The sequence below is a fragment of the Mus musculus genome, chromosome 7, assembly GCF_000001635.26.
Source record: "Mus musculus strain C57BL/6J chromosome 7, GRCm38.p6 C57BL/6J".
NCBI classification, from domain to species: Eukaryota; Metazoa; Chordata; class Mammalia; order Rodentia; family Muridae; genus Mus; species Mus musculus.
In genome coordinates this window covers 92,040,271-92,055,636 of record NC_000073.6, presented here as the reverse complement: position 1 = coordinate 92,055,636, position 15,366 = coordinate 92,040,271, and the positions used below count along the sequence as shown (strand labels likewise).

At 38.4% G+C, this 15,366-nt stretch overlaps 1 protein-coding gene across 22 annotated transcripts in view; it reads right to left on the bottom strand.

Annotated features, from left to right (window-relative positions):
- The window catches only part of Dlg2 (discs large MAGUK scaffold protein 2), a 1,973,059-nt gene that overhangs the window by 393,610 nt on the left and 1,564,083 nt on the right, over positions 1-15,366 (bottom strand). For all 22 annotated transcript variants that reach the window (XM_006507776.4, XM_006507769.4, XM_006507767.4 and 19 more), the window contains one exon: positions 14,771-14,839. In XM_006507776.4, the coding sequence (XP_006507839.1) occupies positions 14,771-14,839 (69 nt within the window). The remainder of the gene's footprint in view (positions 1-14,770; positions 14,840-15,366) is intronic.

Sequence of the window (15,366 nt, the reverse complement as noted above, 5' to 3'; positions counted from 1 at the left end):
AACATCTGGTCAAAAATGCAAGAATGATGTCTCATACCTTATATGGTAATTAAAATATTAAATTATAAACATAATTTATATTTACAAGATGCTGAACTTTTGAGGTAGGAAATTCATTAAAACAACAATGGAATAGCACTAGCTACCTAATATCATTTCTAAAAGGCAGCACACCACAAACACCAAGTGCTAATATGGGTATGTATCAGAGATACTCCAACTCATGTACTGGTTGTTGGGGACACAAAATGCCTCAGTTGCTTATGAAAAGCCTTGGAGGCTTCCTATATAACCAGACATAGTTTTATCATACAACCTATCAATTATGTTCTGTTCGGTGGCATTTACCTAAATAAACTATAAACTTATGTCTATACAAGGTCTATACAGGGATATTTGTAGCAGCTTTCTTTTTGCCCTTTGCAGTAGGCAGCCACAAAAATATCGCAAAAAAGTCCATGAATGGATAAACTGTGGAATATACTGAACATGAGATGTTATTTAGCAGCAAAAAGAAATGAGCTTTTAAGCCATAAAAGGAAACAGAGAAAACTTCAATACATATTACTAAGTAAAAAAATTCAACATGAAAAAGTAGTATACTAAATGAGACCAAAAAATATGTATGGCATTCTGAGAAAGGAAGGATTACAGATAGGAAAGTGATCAGTTGTTGCCAGAGACCAGAAACATTTAAGGAAGTGAACTACACTTATTCCATGGTAGTCTCTAGTGATTGGTTTCTGAAGCTCCCATCAATACTAAAATCTATGGATTCCCAAGTTCTTTACATAAAAGGAAAAAAAACCATTTGAATGTTAATTATATAAATAAATCCTATGCATTGTGAATCATCTCTAGACTTTTTAATACCAATACAATGTAAATGTCATGTTTAAGTAGTTGTTATACTGTTGCTCATGGAATAACAAGATTGTAATGTCTTCAGATCTTTAGTGTGACATAATTAAAGAAAACTTATTTCCAATCTGAAGTTAGTTGAATCTACATCTGAGGAATCTGTAGTTTCAGAAGGCTGTCTGTATTCTGTGATGTCATGATCATGCAGACATGCTGTTATACATGTGTCCACATGCATAAACACTGAAACAGAACATTAATATGATGTACAGACATTGAGTGAGATTGAGATATCTATTGGCAATGCAAACCTTTAACAATTGTGTCTCTTTTGTGGGATATGTTGGTAATTGGGCAGGCTGTACAAATTTCAGGGCAGAGCATATACTCTACTTTCTGGTGTAAACCTAACATTGCTTAGAAAAATTAAAGTCTGCTAAACAGATGCATTTAATAAATATGAGTTTCTTTCCTTTATTCTTGGGTCTTCAACATTTGGCAAATACCTTGGACAAAGGTATGTGCTCAACAAATAATTTTTAAATTAATTTGCAAGCATTATTTACATATCTGTGCAAGTGAGTTTAATGCAGAATCAAGTTCAAATAAAGGAAGACCATGGCACTGGAGATTGAAAATGGAGAGGACATCTAAAGGGCAGCCAAATTTGATCTAACAAGAATGGAGAAGCACAGCAAAAATAATATGCATTTTCCAACCTGAACTCTCATATACATAAGGACAACTTAGAACTCTGGAAAGCCCCACTTGAAAGCATTCTCTGTGTTAAACAGGTGCGCATGCCATGAGGCCAGCACCATATTGGGCAGGGTGAATTCTTTACTTCTTTTAAAATCATTTCTCCCCTGAAAATCACTCCTCGTTCCTCATACCTACTCATGTTCTAGGCAAAGAATCAAACTCCAGTCCTCTCCAGGAGCAGTGCATGTTCTTAACTGCTGAGCCATCTCACTAAGTCCATAGGCACTTGCTTTATTTTATTCTTTTTTATTTTTTATTTTAATTTTTGTGAATGTACAAAGATGTTCACATGTGTAGGTGCAGGGGTGTGTGTGTGTGTGTGTGTGTGTGTGTGTGTGTGTGTCTGTTAGTGGGCAGAGTACAGAGATTGACCTTGGGCATTGTCTTTGATCATTTTCTACCTTATGTACTGAAGTGAACTTATCAATTGTGTTGGTCTAACAAGCAAGCCTGACTGGAAGATCTGTCTCTGTTGCTGTCTGCATACTGGAATCACAGATGGACCACCACACCCACTCATGATTTCATGGATCCCGGATATCTAAATCCCAGTCTTCACACTTGTATAAAAAGTGACTAACCACTGAAGCATCTCTAGAGCATCCAGTGCATTTACTCAAGAACTGGTGTACCTCAGATGGCTCTCATGAGAGCAGATCAGGCAAGAAGGGAAAAGGAGCAACCAGAAGAATGGTTACTCTTGTTCTTCACTGAGAGCCCTAAATCCTATTTCCATACCCAAATAGAATATAAATTTGTTTGTTTGTTTTGTTAGAGAAATGAGATTTAGTCTTAATTATAAGCACTACCATTTATTAAGAATTTATATCTTTGTAAGTTTGATATTATTATAGTCATCTAAAGATGAAAAAGATGTTGGTTTAGAAAGATCTACGTTCTTGCCCAAGATTGTCCTAGCATGGACAACAATAATCATAGCCATACCACTGTTTACAAAAGGCTTTACAAACATATACAGATAGAAAATGTGTTGTCCTGATAAGTGTATATTAGCCCAGAAGCTTAGAATACACAACATACAATTTGTAAAACACATGAAACTCAAGAAGAAGGAAGACCAAATTGTGCATACTTTGATCCTTCTTAGAAGGGGGAACAAAATATCCATGGAAGGAGTTACCAGAGACAAAGTTCGGAGCAGAGACTGAAGGAATGACCATCCAGAGACTGACCCACCTGGGGATCCATCCCATAAACAACCACCAAACCCAGACACTATTGTGGATGCCAATAAGTGCTTGCTGACAGGAGCCTGATATAGCTGTCTCTTGAGAGGCTCTGCCAGTGCCTGACTAATACAGAAGTGGATACTAACAGTTATCCATTGGATGGAGGACAGGGTCCCCAATGAAGGAGCTAGAGAAAGGATCCAAGGAGCTGTAGAGGTTTGCAACCCCATAGGAGGAACAACAATATGGACTAACCGGTACTCCCAGAGCTCCCAGGGACTAAACCACAAAGCAAACACACACACACACACACACACACACACACACACACACACACACACACACACACAAACACATGGTGGGACTTATGGCTCTAGCTGCATATGTAGCAGAGGATGGCCTAGTCAGTCATTAATGGGAGAAGTGGCTGTTACTCCTGTGAAGGTTCTATGCTCCAGTATAGGGGAATGCCAGGACCAGGAAGCAGGAGTGGGTGGGTTAGTGAGCAGGGGGAGGGGGGAGGTAATAGGGGGGTTTTGGGAGGAGAAACCAGGAAAGGGGATAACATTTGAAATTTAAATAAAGAAAATGCCTAATTTAAAAAAAAAGAAAAAGAAAGAAAATGTGTTGTTTTGGGCAGTAGGAACAGCTCAATGGCAACTGGAAGAGAGCATGGCTATCATGAACAAGGGTCTGAGGTCTGTCCCCCGCACCATAACAAATGAAAGGAAATAAAATGGCTTACATCTACAGCAATAATGAATGGAATTCATTAGGAGACAATTTGTCACCTAAGGTACAAGATTTGTCATTTTCTCCAGGTTACTTTAGGAAAAGAAAATTTCAACAAATGATGTTACTTTATTAAACACAGTCTTCTCGGGCTATGCATCGGGCTATGCATCTAGCTCAGTGGTTCTCAGCCTTCCTAAAGCTGCAACCTTTTAATACAGTTCCTCAAGTAGCAGTGACCCCTAGCCATAAAATTCATTGCTATGTCATAATTGTAATTTTGCTACTGTTATTAATTGTAATATAAATATTTGTGTTTCTCAATGGTCATAGGTAAAAGGGTAGTTTGACCCTAAAAAGGTTATGACTCATGGGTTGAGAATGACTGATCTAGAGGAGATAGGTGCACAAAATAAGGAGAAACCATTAAACTTTAAATTGGATGATAGTTTTGATCAGCTATATATATGGAGCCAACAAGAAGTCTTGGTGCTAAGTTTACAAAAGTTTCCCGTAAATTTTTAAATGTTATCTCCAAGCATGTGGAGAGAATGCACTCATGAATGTGACTTTGTCTGCATATGCTTTGACTGCAAACTTACTTTGTTATGTGTAATAAGAGAAGATCCTCAGATATTTGAAACTTATATTGACTACCATTTCTGAAACTCTACCAATAGGAAATTGGTTTCTGTGAGTGTAGAAGGGCAGTTGAACACTTTAAATGGGATATAGTCTTGTGTGTGTGTGTGTGTGTACACATGCATGCTCTACTTTGTTTCCACTCTTCTTCTGACCATCTCTCTGGATTTGTTTGTTTAACAGATTTCTTATATGGAGGGTAGTGAGGGAGGGGCTTCTAGTTCATTACAAAGAAAAGGGATAGATGAGATATCAGGAGAAACACAAGCCAGGGAACTACTTCTTGGCTTATTAAGAGCTAGCATAAGGGGATGTAGTTATGGTTTAGTTGTTAAGAGAACTTGTTCTTCCAGACATCTGGAGTTTAACTCCCAACACATATATTGGGCGGCTCACAGCTACCTTAACTCTAGTTCTAGGGGATTGGGTGGCCTCTTCTGGCCTTCAGGGCATGTGTACAGTCAGGCACATGTTCACACACACACACACACACACACTTAACATTAAATTTTGAAAATATTTTTATACATTTAAAAATACATTTAAAACACTTTAAGTATATGAAGGAGACATTAATGGCTAATTTACAGATAAAAGAAACAGGCTCAATAGAAGTTCCAGGTTATATGGCTTGTCATTGTTGGAACCAAAAGAACAGATAAATCATGTTGCTTTGTTCTTAAACTTACACTTGTCTTGTTTACTATGGATACAGACTTGAGGATCATGGGCCCTAAATATGCAGGGAAGGTACTAGAATGGGAGATGTGATGATTAACATTGAGTGATACCTAGGAGACCAGATACTGGACACATCTGTGAAGACTTATCTCAGTTAGGTTAACCTAGGTGAGAAGACCTACACCGACTACAGGCAGCACCATTTCATGGGCTTGTGTCTCAGGATGTGTAAGAAAAACTAATCAGTTGATCTCACTCACTAACCTGTCTCTGCATCCTTACTATTGATGTGCTGTGACAAGAAGGCCTCTGGATTTTGGTTCTACATCGCCCTTTCCATGATGGAATGATCCCATCAGATTGTAAGTCGAGAAATGTCTCCTTTCTTTAAGTTACTTCTTTTCAAGCATTGTTCACAGCAACAAGAAGCATAATGAGCACAAGATGAATGCTTGCACATTTTATTAATAAGGAACAATGATATCAAAATGCAATTTCCTACCAATGTTCATAACCTTCCTTCAACAAGGGATTATACTTTGCAAAATTTAGTAGGCTTTGCAAAGTGTGGTTTTTTTTTCCCCCTATAGCTCCGTGAGAATTTTTCAAGTTTATGCCTAGAAATAAAATGGTTCAGCTCTTGACAGCGCCCACTATGAGGACAGAACGTCCACGTTTGAAGAAGGTTTGAAAAAGGTATTTTTACATGGTTATGCCTCCTGTCACATGGTCATCAGAACTGTGCCTGGACCATGCTACAAGTTTTCTTCAAATCAGCTTCTCTGCCTTTATTCTTGAAATTACAGAGATACATGTCATTGGGTATAATCCATGGTTACATTGTTACCCTCATTAGATTGCAAACTACTCAGGAGTAGGAATTGGATGTTATTTCCATAGTGATCTTCTCAAAGTCTTTAGCTGAATGTCAGAAACATGATAGACATTCCACACATGTTTTGTTGAATTGATGAATTAAGTGATAATCAATCAATGACTTACTGGATGGTTATCTCCTGCATAATTTTCTTTGAGTAGTAAGACTATAGTATAAGCAAGAGATTTAATCAGACATGAGACATAGTAAATATTGATGACTATCAGTGCGAGAATACACTTTGGTGGAGGAATCATCTGCCAGTCCTGAAGATCATCAGAGAGATTAAGTGAAGAGAAAGACCGCTGGCTTTCTCTTTGATAGCTGAGCAGCATCTGGCCTGTGTCAGAGGATATGGATGTGCTATCTTATAATTGGCCAGGAGAAGGAAGTAAACAAAAGTCCTAATGGAATTTGAGAGTCTCTGAGGGATGAACAATATATGCAGAGAAAAACACCAGATTTAGTTTGGATATATAAAGATGGATGTCTCAGGATGAACAATTGAGTTCAGGCTGACAAATGGTAGCCACATAAATTCTCTTTCGTTTGGAAAAGTGAATAAAAATAGTAAGTAAAATAAATGAAGAAAGTTCATTGAGAGACCAGGAGACTGAGGATAGAGAAAGATGACAGAGATGGGTAGGAAGCAGCGGTGGCAGGAAGGATGTCAGCTCCAGCACACAGGTAGATAAACAGGAAAGGCATCAGGCCAAGCAATGAGCAGAACAGCAGAACTAATCAGAGACAGGAGTGAGAAAATTATGTCTTTGCAGCACACTATCCTGATGAGCAACCAGGAGTCTGAATCAGACTGCATTTCTGGAGAAGACAGCAGATCCAGCATGAGTCAGCTTCCTTATGTTACATTTCTAAATTGCAACTTCTACTAATCAACATCACTCTAGATTGTTTTCAGCTAAGCAATGTGCAATCCAGTGTCCAGCAACTAATAACAGTGCTTTCTCTTTGTCTAGTTGTTGCCTATCTTCTTGTTCTCATGAAAGCCTTGAACTCCTTATGAGGTCAGATTCTCTGCTATTGGTATAGATTCTCAGGGCATCACAGTCCTTCCTTCCCCTTTTATAGAGCTTAGCACAGTAATAGGTTTACATTGGTTTGTGTGATTGATCAATATTTCCTTTTCTGTAGTAGAATGAATACAGAACTGATTTTCTTCCTTCCTTCCTTCCTTCCTTCCTTCCTTCCTTCCTTCCTTCCTTCCTTCCTTTCTTTCTTTCTTTCTTTCTTTCTCTCTCTCTCTCTCTTTCTTTCTTTCTTGTTCTTTCTTTCATTCTCTTTCTTTCTTTCTTTCTTTCTTTCTTTCCTTTCTTTCTTTCTTTCTTTCTTTCTTTCTTTCTTTCTTTCTTTCTTTCTTTCTTTCTTTCTTTCTTTCTTCCTAAGCATTCTATTTCCAACTGAATTTATTCACTTGCAGCATCATAAACAGACAAAAGTCTATAAGAGCCTCCTTAATTCTGCAAAGATGCTATTAAAAATGACAGCATTTATAGAGGAATGGGGTATGAATCTAAAGAACAGGTTGGTGCTGTGAAAACATTAGGAGGCTTGAGACTGATAACTGTCACAGTTTGAGTAATTAAATCCTGCCATAGAATAAGGGTATCTGTATCTGGCTAGTAAACTTGAAGCTGAGACTTTTTGTATTCCTCTTCGACTCCTTGGTATATAATCAGCTCTCCAGTGCTGTTTCAATCAGTGTCATATGTGACTCTATTATTACTTGTTTACTGGGTATTGATTAAGAGTGGTAATTTTCCAGTTGAATGTTCTAAAGCTCACTGTTTTGGGTTTTCCTAATTGCATAATAATGAGGAGAAAATTAATTTATAATTTACTTTGAGGTCTTTATTAAACCAATTTATTAAAAATAAAAATTACTCCCAAGAAGATATGCCTACTGGTAATAAGTAATCACATTAGTTCAGATTATGCACAGAAAATAAGAACTACTTCTAAGAAAATAATGTTTTCAGCCAAATTCTCCTGTGGATTCTGTGACATGCCTTCTTGACAGACAGCCACTGATGAACTCAGAGACTCTGTCAGAGTGGGAGGCCACTGAGCCCACAGCCCAGCAGCTCCTAATAACCACATTTCTGACCTAAGGCCTCTGCTTTATTCTTGGTACCACTGGATAAAACACAAGCCGATAGGGTAAAAGTTTTTTTTTCTTTCTTTCTAATTTAGTACCTTTTCAGGGGAACAAATCAAATTAGGAATTAATTCTATTGGTATTACCCTCTTATGAAATTTAGTTTTTGACCTCAAAAACCTCCAAAATCATATTGATTTCTACACCTTGTTTAAATGGCCTCCACATTAGCCAAGTTGTAATAAAACTTACAAAAAGATTTGTTTATTTGTTCACAGTTGCTATTTCAACAGCAGATGGCAATAGAAATCCAGGCCCTCTGAGAGCTTTAGCATCTGAGCTTGGGAAGTTCTTAAATACCTCCTCTCTGCAGTCACAGCACTTTTTAGCATTGATAAATTCTGGGCGCTCCATAAAGTTTCCTGACACCTTTTGTATTGTCAGCTCTGTACACGGAAGGAAAGATTACAGGGCCCAGGAAAGAATGTTTCTTTGGTTAAGGAAATAGGGGGGGAAAAAAAAAGCCCAACAGAAAGCAGGCAAACGAGCTGAGGCCTCTGTAAGAGCAGAGGTGGAAACAGGAATCAGGAAACAAGAAAAGAAATGGCAAGGAAATGTGACTGGAGGCAGAGGTGGTGCCAGGGTGACATTCTCTACTGCTCCTAATGAGGGATTTAAGTTTAATCTCTGAAGATTCAGAGTTCCCCCACTCCCGGGTGAGTCCTTTCAGTTTAGGATCCTTGGCAGGGATAAGGCTAGAAATCCCACCCTGAAGCTTTTTAACTCCAGAGGCAGGTCTGTTCATATTGGAGATGATTTTATTTTGGTGGGGGTAATGGTGGTGGTGACAGGGATTCAATGTCTTTGAAAAACATTGAAAACATTATTATTATCTGCTGTTAGTTCCCTTAATTTAGTTTTTTATCTGTTCTGTAAAAACATTCTTCATGTGGCTGGATAATGACGTAAACAGGCAGGAGGCAAAAGGCGGTGTCTCTCATTGGTTAAGAGCATACATATACTACTCGTGCAAGGGACTGCATGCCATTCCTAGCACCCAATTGAGTCAGCCACAACCACCTGTAGCTCCAGTTCCCAGTTCCAGAGGTATCCTCTGCCTCTGGTCTTCATGGGTACCTGCGCTTATATGCAGACACATATGCATATTCACTATTAAAAACAAAGTGTTAAAATAAAGAAGTTATGCCTATATGTGATTTTCAGCTATAGGTAGCATTTAAACATTGTAGGGATATACAGAAATCTCCATGTGCCTCTCTGTTTTTAAGAAATTGCTAAACTTATTTCTAACCTTTTCCCCCATTCTTCCCTCTTCCTTCCCTCTCCTCCCTTCCCCCTCCCTCCTTCCACTCCTATTTATTTTCCTCCATCCCTCCTTCCCCCTTTTCCCCTCCTCTCTCTCTCTCTCTCTCTCTCTCTCTCTCTCTCTCTTTTAAGATAACATACTACTGTATAGCTGTGCTAGAACTCCTGCTTTAGCCTCTGAGAGCTGGAATTATAGTTATGGGTTGCAGGCCTGCACTTTCTCTGGTAAACAGTGGCTGCAATTTCTAACCACTGATCTTAGTAAGTAACAACTTGAACAAGGCTTCTTCTTCAAATCTGAAAGAATACCTCTGTACCTTGATGCATATGTCAGCAGATTAGCCCCCTTCACTCACTACTGCCATTGCTTTATGGGGTAAGGGCTGAGCAGTGTACTGGAGGAAGTTGAATCAGAATCTGGAACTGTTGCAGACTACTCTCCTAGTACATCGGCAAGGATGCCTGAAGCTACCTGCCTCAGAGGGCTACATATTCCTAGACATGAAGAGCAATGGGCTCCCAAAATTCAGGCTCATAGGAATAGATTTCAAAGTCTAGAAGCAAAATGATCACTTCCAAAATGTCAGTTCGTAACCTGTGGGTATGACCCTTCTAGGGGTCATATAACAGATATCTTGCATATCAGATATTTAACATATGATTCATAACAGAGGCAAAATTACAGTTATGAAGCAGCAATAAAATAATTTTATGGTGGAGGGGTCACCACAACATGAGGAACTGCATTAAAGGATCGCAACATCAGAATGGTTGAGCACCTCTGTGTTTGAGCTGGAAGACACTTTTTACCTCCATCTTGTTTCTTGGTACGATAGGTGAGAACAGCTTAACCCTACACAGCGGTGGTGGGAGACTCGAACTGTAAGCCCTAATCAAATCATGACCTGATTCTAAGGCTACTCAGTATCATCTTGATAAATATGAAGCAAATTTAGCTACAAATAAACTTAAAGCCAGGCAAAAGCGGAAGATAATAAATAATTCCATTTAAAATCTTAGCAGCTAATGCTAATCTCAGCAGCTCTATCAAAACCCTTCTAGATTTTTGAATGTGACTTCGTTTTTCTCTCTGCTTGCAACCTCTTCCCACCATCCTCAGAATTCAGCCCATGCCACCCTTTGTGAGAATCAAGCACATCAAAGCCAATTCCTTCTGCGCTAGTCTTGCTGATTCTATTGACTCCCCATATTGCTAAAGTCTGCTTATGCTGGGCTGTTTTGATGTCAATTTTGTTGCTCCAATCAACTGTTTCTTTAGGATATTCTTTGGCCTTGAATATCTGTTATTATCATGTGTCTGTCATTTGCATGCATTATTAAAATGTTTGGCAATGTTTTCACTCATATTTATTAATGAAGTAAAAGCTGGCAGATGGTATCTGTAAGGTGTTTAATTAATATACATATATATATGTATATATATGTATATGTATGTGTGTGTGTGTATTTGCTTCTGCTTTTTATTTCTTCTCTTTCAGTTTTTCCCCAGAGTTCCTAACAGAATTTCATATGTATATGTGTTTGTTTGTTCATTTGTTCATTCATTCATTCTTCACTGCTGTGTAGCCCAGGTCAGTCTGGAAATTTCTGTTCAGCCTGGTGATCTGCCTGAATTATAAGGTTGTTTATTTTTTTAACGACAGTATTCAGTTAGGTAAACTAATCTGACATTGTCCATTAACTGACCACTTATGTGAAGGGCTTTACCACAGAGGCCAATACGCAAATTAGCTCATATAGCTTCCCTGAAAGAGTGAGTGAGCTAGCTTTTTTCCTCCTTTCTTTCTTTCTTTCTTTCTTTCTTTCTTTCTTTCTTTCTTTCTTTCTTTCTTTCTTTCTTTCCTTCCTCTCTCTCTCTCTCTCTCTCTCTCTCTCTCTCCTCCCTCCCTCCCTCCCTCCCTTCCTTCCTTCCTTCCTTCCTTCTTTTTTTTTTTTGTTTTGTTTTGTTTTGTTTGTTTTTTGAGACAGGATTTCTCTGTATAGCCCTGGCTGTCCTGGAACTCACTTTTGTAGACCAGGCTGGCCTCGAACTCAGAAATCTGCCTGCCTCTGCCTCCTAAGTGCTGGGATTAAAGGTGTGCGCCACCACTGCCTGGCTGTGAATGAGCTTCTTTATTCAGAAACATGTTTTGGGGTTTGGTTTAAAAGACTTGTCTACATAGCTTTGCATGTACACACTTTGCACACACAGATGTGTGGTTGAGTGGGGCGTCTTTACTGGCATTCTCAGAATCTGCCCAGTCTCCTCTTTATTTCCTAAGAGCTCCTCCTAAAGGTGAGCTAGCACCTTCCGACTCAGCTGTTTCACCACTGCAGAAACAAAGCTTATTAGAAAACTCTTATGGGACGTCTCAAAAACTACTGTGTAAGGCACCATAAAAAGGGCTCTGCACCAAGCGAAGAAAAGCTCTGAGGAACTGTCCCAATCTCAGGGGAGAGTCCCAGGTCTTCTGACTGTTCTACTCTGTTCTGGGTTCTTTTCTGCTGAGTAGATTTACTCTGTCTGAGCTATAATTCTTTCCACACAGTGCTATTGCACCATGGTTATTTTTCAGGTGTGCCATCCCTGGAAACACAACCTAGGAGATGTCATTTACATAGAATAGCATCCATTATCAGTGTTTTTACTTTCTGATGTTACAGTAACTCACAGTCAACCATGATCTGAAAGTAGCATTTGGAAGACTCCAGAAATAAAAAATTCTTAAGTTTTAAGCTGTTCAACATTTAGAGTTGTTTAAAGGAATTGGCTCCATCTACTCAGGACACAACTCATCCCTTTTGCCCAACATGCTACCTAACACACTAGTCACTTAGGAAATGGTTGAATTATTAGATTGATCCCTGGTGCTACAATAAGATGTACTAGTTGCCCTTAGTTAATAATGAATCCTGAAGTACTAGGGTAGTTAAAAAGAAACCTCAAGACAGTGTTTTCTCTCTTTAAAAGAGCAATATTCTTAAAGAAAAGAAGAAAATATGCCGTATGTTGAAGTTGCTAAGTTCTGCAGAATCTCCCATCCATGAAATTGTAAAGGGGAAAAGAAATCCATGATAGTTTTTCTGCAAAGCCATGTCCACAGTGAATGCCAAGTAATCAGATAAATTGAAAGAGGCTGTAGATGTGGGTTTGGTTCTTTCTGAAGTTTCACTCATCCACTGGGGGTACTGGGACATAATGGTTATTTAAGTTGTGACGATTGGCCCTGGGATCATATAGTGCATAGTGCTGGTTCCATAGGATCCAAACCTGATCTCTTCTGCTTCATCCACCAGAACTTCCCACGTGGCTTTTTGTGACATTTTGAAGACAGCTGACCTATTCCACTTGCTTTATCACTCAGGCATCATCACCTTAAAATTCTGTTACTTTCCTTTGTTAGAGTTTCAAGAGAAAGAGGAGATTAATGTGTGGGTTGGGTCTTTTAAACTGAACTGGAAGCATGGAGCCCGGTAGGTAATGGGGATATTGTTATGTCTTGCTGTATTGGGTATAGTCATGAATGATTTGGATACTATCGAAAACAGCAGAGGTTCTATAGTAGACAGCTTTTCTGTCTCCTTGGATCAAGTTAGCTGGAAAAGAGAAACATCTCTGCTTACTTTATGTCATGTAAATAGAAACTTAGGTAAAACTTATATAGCTGTTTGGTATTTTAAACCACATTTCATTTAATAACTATTTTATGCAGCTATTTTAATTTTACAAAAGCATTAGAAAGATGGTTTAAAATAATTTGATTTCCAATTTCAGTTGATTCTCTACTCTAAGGGAATTTAATGCCTTAATGGCAAACCCATTTAAGACTTATTGTTCTATTTAAAACAGTTCAATATAAAAAAAAAAACCTATGTGCTTAGAGGTAAGAATTACATGCTGTGTTATCTCGATATGGCAGCCTGCTGGGCATACATGGCATAGAATACAGCATAGACTATGGAGTGCTGGGCACCAAGACATTCCCTTTTAAATGATCAATTGATGCTAGATTATTTCAGAATCCAGATGTATTTATGTAAACAATTGTATATTTATGTGCTTGAGATTATGAGTTCAATGTGTTCTTCAAACATATTGATGTTACCCAACTCTGTTCTCCTTATTATTCTTCATTTTCAGAGCATTTGGACTAAATTTGTATTCATCTATTGGTAAGTACTTGGTACTTTGCAGAATGTTGGTGAATTCAATATGATTCTTCCCTTTGGCTGCTTCATCTTATCAGAGAATTAGAATTAGTGATTATGTCTATAGCAGAGTTCATTTAACTCAAGTGGAAAGAATGGTGAAGTCAAAGCAAAATGCTTATTAGGCAAACTGCTAATAAGCTTCTCTTAATAAAAAGAAAGAGAGGGAGTGGAAATAGCTTTAAAAGAATGCATCATTTAGCACTTGTAGAATTCCTGTCTTTGTGTTTATAACCACAATGTAGTAAGGTCCCAGAATGATTCCTGTGTCAAGAACACTCCATAAGAAGAAGGTGATGTAAGACAAGTGGTAAAGTAGATCTTCACACTAGCCCCTCCACCACAAACAACATCTTCACCATGAGGTGAAGTCATGTGGAGAGACAGTTGGGCCATTCAAAACAGGTTACTGATTTTACGTGACAGTGTCTAAAGTCAATGTCTTTCTTGTTTATTTTATTTTTTTTTTCTTCCTGGAACATATTTGCTTTATGTAATAGCCTAAATATAGTATATTAATTATGTGATCTGTTTCCCCCTCCTTAATAAAGTCTTTTCACACCACATTATAGGGGACAGGTCTATAGGTAGAGTCTGATACAGTTTCAAATATGAACTGTTTTATTTTATGTGTCCATGAGGAAATTGCTTATGCCTCAGAAGCAAGAGTTAGAAGAGATAACTATCTCATATGATTATTTTGGAAATAATACCACATATGATAGATTGATGAATAGAGAGGCTAGTTAGCTATATAGGCAGCCATCCAGATACAGCTGGACATTTAATAAACATATAGTCAAGATTTGTGAACTATTCTGTAAATAACTATTTCAAGAAATATCCATGAACTGAGGTGCTATACAGGTATCCACTGAGATGTCTCTTCTCTACTCATGAATTTTATATGTAGCTCAGTGCATACACTGAAAACTAAGCTAGGCTCTGTCTTTTCTCCACTCCCTCTTTCCTTCCTCCTACCACTCTGCTGATTGAATGAAGTACTCACTCTGGACCCTTCACTAATGAATCATACACACTGCCTGTACAGTGTAATGATTTTAACACATTTCAAGCACATATGAATATTTGTGTCACTCACATTGAATCCTGTGAAGAAAAGGTGACATTTTTACATCTGAATTGCAAATCTAGTTCCTTTTTCCATGGCTGGCACACAGCACAAGCTTCATAAATAATTGTCAGGGGAGGGGAGGGGAGGGGTATGGATAAGGGAAGCAGAAGGGAAGAAAGAGAAGGAGGGGGGGAGGAAGAAGAATGAGGGAAGGAAGTGTGTGTGGGAGGAGAGAAGCAGCTTCCCACAGTCAGTGCTATGTACTTCATTGTAAGAGAACACATTATTTACTCTCTTACCCTTCCAGGGAGATGGCCCGTTGGAGAGTCACTGAAGGCTGGCGAGTTGCAGTACTGTGCTGGGAATGACTGTAAGGACAAAGAAAAACAAAGAAAGGAACATTTATGGGAAACACCTTCGTACATTTTAACCTGTCAAGAAAATAACAGATATTGAAATATATAAGAAATTCAGTTGCTAGTTATATGTAGAAATATATATATCAGAGAAAAGAACACTCCTCTAGATAAAGGGTAGTGTTCCCTTGTTACCCGGATTCAACATGAATTTTTCTGGAGTAAGCCTTATGTGGTAGCTAAATATGACACACAGCATAAAGTATATATTCAAGTATTATGTTTTGGGTTTTTATATTGTCTGAGAATATCATAAATCCAGAGACAGTGGATGTCTGTAGTGGAACAGTGTTTACCTGACATGACAGGGACATTGCATACCTGAACTCATAGTGACAGTGACTGCATGCACAGGACCTGCACCAGATCATGCCAGCCCAAATCTTAGCATAGATGGGGGAAGGGCTCATGAAGTTCCACCCTAGCTGAGAAGCTATGGACAAGTCATGGCTGCTAGGAGAGGGAGCATCCTTTTGTTG